This window comes from Pundamilia nyererei, unplaced genomic scaffold, assembly GCF_000239375.1.
Source record: "Pundamilia nyererei isolate P.nyererei 1_Seehausen unplaced genomic scaffold, PunNye1.0 scaffold00026, whole genome shotgun sequence".
Classification (NCBI taxonomy): Eukaryota; Metazoa; Chordata; class Actinopteri; order Cichliformes; family Cichlidae; genus Pundamilia; species Pundamilia nyererei.
In genome coordinates this window covers 4,442,865-4,452,928 of record NW_005187427.1, presented here as the reverse complement: position 1 = coordinate 4,452,928, position 10,064 = coordinate 4,442,865, and the positions used below count along the sequence as shown (strand labels likewise).

Genomic DNA, 10,064 nt, shown 5'->3' with positions numbered 1-10,064 from the left:
TGGAAGAGTTAATTAAATTAAAAGGGCTCATTCTCAGTTTTACCAAACTCATAGGCTATAACCACTTTGACTTTCTTGTCAGACCAGATGTAAAGTCAAACTTAAGTTATCTCACCGTCCGCATTTGTCTGTTTTTTTTCCTCCTCCCTTCTCTGTAGAAAAAGAAGCAGAAAGGGCAAAAGAGCGACTTGCCCAGGAGGAAGCTGAGGCAATGGAGATGGAGGATAAGGAGAACAAAATGGAAAACACTAATAATGAGAAGGAGGTATCTGATTAACCACTTGCACTGCCAAGCCAAAACAGATTGAATCCAGTAAACCATCTGAAGGTAGCAGCAACAGAGAACCATTTCTTGTTTTTTTTCCTCTTTATCAAGGAGACAAAAGAAGAAGAGATGACGGAGGAGGAAAAGGCAGCTCAGAAAGCCAGACCTGTAGCCACCAACCCTATTCCTGGCACGCCATGGTACAGACTCTGCATATCATCGCACACTTTCCTTCATGGTATATGGCAGGGCGGTAATATAATGCTGCCCTTTTTTCCCCTCTTCTTCTGTGTCTATTAATCTGCTTTAGGTGTGTGGTGTGGACAGGCGATGATCGTGTATTCTTCTACAACCCGACAACTCGGCTCTCCATGTGGGACCGCCCCGAGGAGCTGGTTGGTCGAGCTGATGTTGACAAGCACATCCAGGAGCCACCACATAAGAGGGGTCTGGAGGACAGCAAGAAGACAGGTGTGGATGCAGTGTTTTATAAATTATACATTATGTACTGAGAGTATTGATATAGGAAAGGTTTAAGCTAAGAAAAGCATATTAATTATTGTTGTCATTATTATTATTATCATTAGTATTTATTTATCTTTTTATTTGATGAAGCAACAAGAGTACAGCCTGTGGTCCGAATTTTCAGTCAGATGTTTTCACATTTTTGAGTGTTTTTCCTCTTTTCTTTTTCAAGTTATGTCAAGCTTTATGGATTTTCCATAATAACGAGCCACAGAATACATAATGTATTTCTGTTGAAATCAACTTTTTATCCCCTATTTATTTATTTTTTTTTGCTTAAAACTACATGTTAGGGAAACAAAAATAAACACTTAAAATATACTTCACGTGCTGCTGGCAACATCATCACACGGCCACTTCTATTCATGCTCAACATTAAGGGGCAAGCTACCATATTCACCTGAATGATAGGTGTCGCCACTGAGACAATACTCCCTCATCAGATCTGATATAGGAAGAGAAGAAGTCAAGACCAGAAGCAAAGACTCCAGTGTTTGTTGTTTTGTTTTTTCCCCAAATTTTTGCAGCATCTGAATCTGTATAATCAGTCGATCTTTGTGGCTCAGTAGGGATAAAAACTGATACAGTTGTACATTTGTGTCTTCAACCCACCTGTGAGACCTCTGACTTTCACCCTTAACCACCTTTTACTGAACATTACAACGTATCAGTGATCGGAGAGACAGCAGTGATGTAGTTGCACAAATCAGGTGTTTATTTTTTCTCTTTTGGAACAGTAAACCCTGTGCATGACCTTTGGGTAGCTGTTCCACTTTTATACAGTTTAAGGCTAATTACAGTCACCTCTGTCAGCGTGGACTTCACAGTGGCTGCACGCTGGTAAAACCACTTTCTGCAACAATAGTCCTGCGTCACACAACAGTTAACACATTCATTAGAGGGACAGGCTCAGCTCTTATCAGTTAGCCATGAACACAGCACATGCCCTCAGAACAAACAAATGCTCAGCTTAAACAGTCCAAGTTGAACTAGTAGTCGTTGAAGTTGTGTGGCACTACCTTTTGGCAGGCAGCCCTCTAAAAAAAACACAAGTGTTGCAGTCATTCTTGGCTCTCTGTGCTCACTATATTTGTGTTGTGTCTGTGTTCACACACAGGTGTCAGCAAGGAGGATCCAGAACTATCCATTGCTGCTGAAGAGAATCAAGATGAGGAGCCAACCAAAGCCAAAAAGAGGAAGTAAGTCCTATCCCTGTGAAAAATTATTTTTTTCCTTTCTCTTTTTGATTCATTAACCTTTAAAAAAATGATTCTCTCACCACCACCTCTGTTTTTAACACTTGTAGGAAGGAGGACACGAAAGAGGCAGACTCTGAGAAGGAAGCAGCCATGGAGGCAGAGCTCCGAGCAGCTAGAGAAAGAGCTATAGTGCCACTAGAGGCCAGGATGACCCAGTTCAAAGATATGTTGTTGGAGAGAGGGGTAACACATCTTTTTTTTTTTTTTAAAGTTTGTTTGAGAGAACCACATGAGATGAATTGTTCTCACTTGTTGAGATTTTCTTTCCATTGCACATGCTCGGAAATGTCAAATCTTTCAGGCTTTTGTCAGACATGTGGTCACCGTTTAGTCTTGTTGTCTTTCCTGCCTGTAGGTGTCTGCATTCTCAACTTGGGACAAAGAACTCCACAAGATTGTTTTTGACCCACGTTACCTACTACTGAACCCCAAAGAAAGGAAACAGGTTATTTTTTTTGTTTTTACCCTTTTCTCAGTATTTCTCTGTACTGTATTTTTAGCTGTTACACTTTGTTGCGGTCTTTGAGTCATTTTGGTATAATTGTGCTTCAGGTATTTGATCAATATGTGAAGACACGAGCAGAGGAGGAAAGGAAGGAGAAGAAGAACAAGCTGATGCAGGCCAAAGATGAGTTCAGGAGGATGATGGAGGAGGCGAAGCTCACACCAAGGTGACAGGACAGTCCACTTTTACTACATTTCATAGTGGTTTTATGGGGTCAAATCAGTCACCACTACAATTACCCTCAAAGAAAAGTCTTATTACATTACTCGTTTGCCTCTTTTTTACTAGTACCTACTAAGCTCCGTTCAACCATTGGTTTCGGTCATTTTCCATTACAATTGAGTACCCCCTCAATGTGGGTAGGGTCGTTATTAGGGTTGGGTTTTGATGATCGATTTATCAATTAAAATCGATTCTAGCTTGGATAACGTAAAATTGATTCATTAAAATCCTGAATCGATTTTTAAATATACTTTTATTTTGCCCGAAACGCCAGAATCTCAGGTTAAACTTCACAAAATTTCAACAACCACCAAACAACTAAAACAGTAAATGTGAGCAGGTACACGGATTCTGCACAAAGACTTAAACACAAAGCTCGGACCCGCCGACGGATCAGAATCAGTGAGACGTCGCCTTTCTCACCCGACAGCATGGACATGGTCGGGGCTGAAAGCTGACAGCTCACTGATTCTGAGGTTTCGGCAGGTCCACGCTTTGTGTTTATGCCCTTTTTGCGCTAGATTCAAAAGCTGCAGGTTTTTGTCTCTCTCCAAACAATATTGACTGAACCAGCAGCAAAAGAAGATCCAAACTACGCTTCACATTTCGCTTCACGTAAACATCGTCATGAATTCACTCTTAGTTTTGCTGTTTTGCTTCCGCCACGATAAAATCACACATCATGCAGAGCTTGCTGTCTCTCTCTCTCGCTGTACTTCAAGAACAGTTTCCCATCTAAAATGATTTTTCCTGCATTATTCGCTTGCTTATTACGCACAAGTCTACCGCTGTTTACAGCGCTGTCGCCCGCTTTTTTTTTTTCCTTTTACTTACTTCCGAAAAGAAAGCCTCATTTCTGCTGTTCAATAGGCTTCTGAACAAATGTAAACTTTTTAAAATTATGCAAAATTGCAAAACGCTTAACTGTGTCTCTAATAAAATCTCTGTAACTTTGCTCTGCTTCACTTCAGCAGCATCAGGTAATGTTCATACAGTATGTTGATTAATCACTTTCTTTCGTTTTTGATCTACTGCAGAATATTTTTAAGGTCATCTGCTATAAAATCCCAGGCAAGGAAAGTCGCCTTCATGTTTTTCTGTGTTTTATCCTCCGTTACTTCGACACAAAGGCATCTGCTGTGATGCTTACACTTTTGATAAAGGCTCGCAACTGTCAGCTTTCTTTTTATAGATATAAAAATATGGAAATGTACTGATACGTGATCAGAATTATAATGGTAGAATAGAATAGACTGAGGCAAAATTTCCCCGATTCAAATCGAATTGAATGGAATCGTGGATCGAATCGATTCGGGACCTTGTGAATCGGTTCGATTCTAGAAATCAGTGACAATACCCAGCCCTAGTTGTTATAGCAAGGTGGTGAGAAAGTGCCGTGATGTAATTTGTATGCAACACAAACACAACACAGTAATGCAGGACATCGAAGCGACATCAGAAGAGAGCTCGACACATGTTGAACAGTTTTTATCCTGTAGCCGCTAAAGGCTGGTCGGCTATGAATGAATAAATGCAGGAACCAGGTAGCGTAGTATTTTGAAATTCTACCCCCCCCCCAAAAAAAAGGTCAGGACCTTGACCTCAAGGTCAGAGGTCAAGTTTTCTGAAAATCAGATGCGTGCATCTACTAGGAGGCTAAAGAGTAGCACTGGCAGCCACCAGTATTTTTGCAAGGTCCTTTTTAGACTTTAAATATCTTTGTACCGGGTCGTTTTGCTTCCTAATAATCAGCATTGTTGCTTTTTTGCAGGACAACATTTAGTGAATTTGCAGTGAAGCATGGCCGAGATCCCAGATTTAAGACCATAGAGAAGATGAAAGACAGGGAGGCTATCTTTGTGGAATTCATCACGGCTATGAGGAAGAGAGAAAAAGAGGACTCCAAGTCTAGGGGAGAGAAGGTAAGACTCACTCACACCTCAAAGTGCACCGTCTTTCTTTCTTAGCCTTAAACTCTCCAGAGTTGCGTCTCTGCTGCGGACGTTGTTTTTACACAGATTTATAATAAAGTTTGACGTGTTTTGTTTTTTTTTTTCTTTTAGGTCAAGCAGGACTTTTTTGATCTTCTGAGTGAGCAGCACATAGAGGGAGGTCAGCGGTGGAGCAAAGTGAAAGAGAGGCTAGAGACTGACCCGCGATACAAGAATGTGGAGAGTTCTGCACTCAGAGAAGAGCTTTTCAAACAGTTCATGGAAAAACAAGCCAAGGTAGGAGCAGCTTTGTGGAGATAATGTCAGGGTTTATGTGCTGATCAGGGTTTATCTGATGTGTTCGAAAGCATTCATTGGAATAATAACTGTTCATGTACTTTTAGGGAGGTGCACATGTAATAAATGTTAACTAACTGGACGTTGACCTGATGTATATGGCACCAGCTCAACCTAACTTGTATTTCTAAAAGAGAGAATTTAGTGCAACATATCGAAAGAAGCTTACACAGACTTCTTGTGATATCACCTGCAGAACATTGACATTGAGAAGGAGCGAGAGCTGGAACGCCAGGCTCGTATTGAGGCCAGTCTCAGAGAGAGGGAGCGGGAGGTCCAGAAGGCTCGATCAGAACAGACCAAAGAGATCGACCGAGAAAGGGAACAGCACAAGAGGGAGGAGGCCATCCAGCATTTCAAAGCTCTAATGTCTGACATGGTGAGGTGCTCTGCAGAAACACTGGGGTGTGAAAAAACACATGCTCTTATCATGTGTGAGTTTCGTTAAGTTGTGATCATTGTTTGTCAAAAAGTGTTTGAAATGTTACAGTTCATGTGTTGCTTATTTTGGGGATAATCCTACTAGATGGGTTTTTTCCCTCTTTGATCCCTTCAAGCAGTTTTTTTTCTTCTCACGACTGTTTTTGTATTCGCCCTTCAGGTCCGTTCTTCTGATGCAACATGGTCAGACACACGTCGTAACCTGCGGAAAGACCATCGCTGGGAGTCAGCTTCGCTGCTGGAGAGAGAGGAAAAGGAGAAGCTGTTTAATGAACATGTAGAAGCGCTGGCCAAGAAAAAGAAGGAACATTTCAGACAACTGCTGGATGAGACCAGCATGGTAAGAAGTGAAAAAACAGGACAGAAAAAGGTGCCAGAAGTCATTTTATATGTTATATTTATAATACGTTATATATGATAGATCTGCAGCTCGATCACTGACAATTTTAAAGAAAAGGCTGTTGTTTTTGTGTGTGTTGTAGATTACTCTGACAACCACATGGAAGGAGGTGAAGAAAGTTATCAAAGACGATCCTCGTTGTATTAAATTCTCTTCCAGTGACAGGGTAAGACGTTATGGGCTCCAACCCATCTTTATATTATTATAAGATGATAAGAGATTAGTCGTGTTGCAAAAGTACGTCACAAGAAAGCAGTGTAGTGTGTCTCTTTCACTTAAAATCTCACTTAATGCCACACCTTAGGAGTAAACACCCTGTAGCAGTCTTCACAGCTGCTTCTTATCCTATTCCAGTGTTTTTCTTAAATTTTTGCTACTATAACTTTGCACTGTCCACTTTCTGCTGTGATACAACAGATTTCCCACGTGTGGGACTAATAAATCTTATCTTATCTTATCTTATCTTATCTTATCTTATCTTATCTTATCTTATCTTACTGCCAGTCTAAACAAAAGAATCGGATAATTCAAAAGTGAATTATAAATCCAGTCCTTCTCCATGTCTCTTCAGTCAGCCCAAAAGATGATTTGAAACTGCAGACTAAAAGCGCGTCTAATAAAATCCAAACCATGAATCTGAATTTAAAAGGAGGGTAGTGAAAGTGATGCTGTATCTCGCGCTCTCTGCTGAATCTTCGGTGGTGTGTGTGGTAATTATTGTGGATAAACTCTCTCTGTTGTTCAGCGAAATGCGAGAAAGGGGAAGTCCAAAAAATTCCACAGTTCAAATGTCTCAACTTTCGCTTTCAATGTGCTCTGCTGTTTGCAGCATAAAAACATCACCATCGTTTACAGAAGGACAGAAAAAGGACAAATACTCTATTTTTTTTCTTTATTAAAACAGCAATTAATTCATTTTTTGCTTAGTTTAAACCCATGTTGGTTGTTGCCATAAGGTGGTGCTGGATCTCCTGATCACCTTTGGTTGCGAGCTGAGATGCCAAGAATACATTGTGCCAATTAACCTTTTGAAATCCATTACATAGGTGTGTCTACAAGGAGGCTTTCTACTGAGTTTGAGCCCTCAAAGTGGTTTCTTACTACAAGCCTCATTCACTCATCACACACACATTCATACAAGCAGTTTTGTGTATCATTTGTGTATCATTCGCACACGCTCACACTCCAATGGATGGATTTGGGGAAGCTTAAAAGATTTAAATGGATGGGGGTTCAGATACATTGACATGCAGAGTAGGGGGACCCACGAATTGAACCGCCGACCTTCCAATTAGTAGACGCCTGAACCGCATCCGTCCTATTCAAGGAAACGTTTAGATCGAAGCAAACGCTAAATTAGAAATTAAATGTCAGCATGAAAAAAAACGCATGCATGAATTCACTCTATTATTCAAAGGCTTCTTGTAATCAATGATTACTTTCATTGTCATGATCTCAAGGACTTGGCAGCTTACGTTGTTTTGGATTCATGGGGTGTTTCTATTCATAATCCTTCCTCTACAATGAAAGCTGTTGCCTGTGGACTGCAAACCTTCTCAACAGTGGCTGATATATCTTAAACATATTATAATGTGAGTTTAATTATTTGTGTGAAGTACACTTCCATTTTCTAGAGTTCTGACTCCTGTTTGTCCTTGTTTGTAGAAGAGACAGCGGGAGTTCGAAGACTACATCAAAGACAAATACATCACAGCCAAAGCTGACTTCAGGACACTGTTAAAGGAGACAAAGTTCATCACATACAGGTCTGTGCTTTGTTTAACATATGTTCAGTTTGCATAACCCGACACAGTTGTGCCCCTTCCTAGGAACTTGTTATAAATAAAGCTCATCTAGTCTTTATTTCTCTGCAACTTTAAGCAGATGGTGTGTTAAATGTTTAAGTGGAAAACTGGTGTGGGTGAAATCTGAGTTATTTATTTTTTATTTGTTTATAACGACACTGGAAGATTCTTGCACAGGTTGCAGGACTTGAAACTGTAGTCTGCTCAATAGTGAGAATATCTGAATTACAGTTTTTAACCATTGTCCCTGTATCCCCACTGGCCTGCACTCACACAATTCACACCTGAGTATGCTTTAGTTTGTCTCAGCAGCTCGCTAGTCCTTGATGTGCCCACACAGAGCACCGTGAGGTTCAAGATTTTCAGAATCTTGTCTACAGTGTTAAAATAATACAACGTAACAGAAGTGCTACTCCCAAAATAAAGAACACTACAAAAACAAGCCATTCACACAATAATCCAAGCCCTCTCAGTAAAAGATAATAAATAATTTTTAATATGAAGGAGTCGAGAATTAAATAGAACTTCTCATAGTGTATTGCAGTAATGATGCTTGATGTAGCACAGCTGAATAAAAACAGCTCTTTAGTCTACGTGTCCTTGTTTTGATGGACCTGTAGCATCTAGCACAGGTCAAACAGTGAGTGCAGAATGAGATCTGTCTTTAGTGACTCTTATATAAAGCTCTTGAGTGGTGTCTTTGCTTCTGCAGTCTCTTTGATTGCAACAGAAGACCAGAGCCAGTGATCTTTTCTGCTGGTTTTATTACCCTCTGCAAGATCTTTTTTTTATCTGCTGCAGAGCATCCAGGATGCAACGTTGTTACATTTTGTAGCTTCATGAGGACCAATTTTAGAAGTGGTGACATGCTGTCAGTTAACACAGCTATTTTTACTGAAGGCAGCTATATGCAGCATGCCTGAGTTTAACTAAATTGGGTTGACGTCTTAAAAACATTCAGCTCTAGAGCGAGTACACTCCATCCCCGGGACTTGGAGAGGGTGCTGTTCATCTTATTGTATTCCTGCTTGTGAGCGCGCTCTGCCTGTCTCCTTGTGCGCAGGTCGAGAAAGCTCATCCAGGAGTCGGAGCAGCATCTGAAGGACGTAGAGAAGATTCTTCAGAACGACAAGCGGTACCTTGTTCTGGAGTGTGTCCCAGAGGAGCGCAGGAAGCTCATCATGTTCTACATTGAAGATCTAGACCGCCGTGGCCCGCCACCTCCTCCCACCGCCTCTGAGCCTACCCGACGATCTACCAAGTGACCAATCTAATTACTGTCTTGGCCAGTGCTGTACTCCTCCTCGCCCTCCCTTTGGCCAGAGCATGCCCTACCCATAGCACCCCTTGATCTCCGCTCTCCAGGCCCACGGCTGGCCATGCAGTGTTTTTTCAGGGGGGTTACGTTGCTTAGATGTGTACCATAGAGATGAACGGTTAACGTCTCTGTGTTATGTCAAAGTCATGAAAAAGCCCTGCGTTTGAGGCGCAGGGACTAGATGTTACCTGATCCCAAGGTGACCCTTAACCCCTCACCTCTGACTGACCACATTAGAGGGAGGAGGGATAGCAATGAGGCTGCAGGTTGTGCAGCCACACAGGTGTAAGATAGCCGATGTAAATGAGGTTGAGTGTGTGTATGCATGTGATTGAGGCGTCCTTAAGCCTTACAGATCCACTGTGCCAGGTCATCTTTTCAGCGGCTCAGTGTGAATGTTAGTTTCTGCTCAGTGGTTCACTCCAATGTTGCAGCAGCTTCTCTGTTGAATGAAATAAAGACGACTTCCACTGTTTTTCAATATGCTGTGCTCTGGATTATTTGAAATGTCAAAATCGAGGTAACACTTTATTCTCAAATAACACATGTCAAAAAGTTAAGTCTTGCTGCTCAGCAAGAATCTTTAAGTGCACCGGGACACTTATTTAGGCAGTTATTAAAACTGCAAGTATTTATAAAATACTCCTTAACCCTGTAACAACAAGTGTATCATATTTTAAATGTGTGTTTTTAAGAAAAAATTTTTTTAGTGACAAACCTAAATAAATTGTACAATACACACTATTTTAAGTAATATATTGAAAAAAAAACATATCCCTCCTCTGTACGTGTCCCAACCATCTCAGCCTTGTCTCTGTAATTTTGTCTCCAGAGCTGTCCCTCTGACACAAAACCACCTGAGGGGTGGAAATTTCCTGTGAAAGCAGTTTGCTTTATGGTTTCAGCTGGATGTAAACAGCCTCCAGTGACAGTGAGTCATTTGCTGGAAGGTATTAACTAATGCCAGCATTCTGCCAAGCAAGTGAAAGAGGCAACTGAAATCCAATCTCTCCTTAAAAAAAACTTCACGTTCTAT

The 10,064-nt window shown here is 41.0% G+C and overlaps 1 protein-coding gene and 1 long non-coding RNA gene across 5 annotated transcripts in view; one reads left to right on the top strand and one right to left on the bottom strand.

Annotated features, from left to right (window-relative positions):
* tcerg1b (transcription elongation regulator 1b (CA150)) overlaps positions 1-9,509 on the top strand; it is a 19,938-nt gene extending 10,429 nt beyond the window's left edge. For 2 of the 4 annotated variants that reach the window (XM_013909491.1, XM_013909492.1), the window contains 14 exons: positions 159-265; positions 377-465; positions 576-736; positions 1,908-1,989; positions 2,097-2,232; positions 2,405-2,494; positions 2,602-2,720; positions 4,548-4,698; positions 4,840-5,004; positions 5,261-5,443; positions 5,666-5,875; positions 5,988-6,071; positions 7,571-7,671; positions 8,774-9,509. In XM_013909491.1, coding sequence (XP_013764945.1) covers positions 159-265; positions 377-465; positions 576-736; positions 1,908-1,989; positions 2,097-2,232; positions 2,405-2,494; positions 2,602-2,720; positions 4,548-4,698; positions 4,840-5,004; positions 5,261-5,443; positions 5,666-5,875; positions 5,988-6,071; positions 7,571-7,671; positions 8,774-8,975 — 1,880 coding nt within the window. In that variant the 3' untranslated portion in view covers positions 8,976-9,509. The remainder of the gene's footprint in view (positions 1-158; positions 266-376; positions 466-575; positions 737-1,907; positions 1,990-2,096; positions 2,233-2,404; positions 2,495-2,601; positions 2,721-4,547; positions 4,699-4,839; positions 5,005-5,260; positions 5,444-5,665; positions 5,876-5,987; positions 6,072-7,570; positions 7,672-8,773) is intronic. The other 2 variants (XM_005727870.2, XM_005727869.1) reach the window with 1 other exon arrangement.
* Positions 8,184-10,064, bottom strand: part of LOC102193251 (uncharacterized) — a 2,481-nt gene continuing 600 nt past the window's right edge. The window contains exon 2 of the long non-coding RNA XR_311594.2: positions 8,184-8,807. This is a non-coding gene — a long non-coding RNA (uncharacterized LOC102193251). The remainder of the gene's footprint in view (positions 8,808-10,064) is intronic.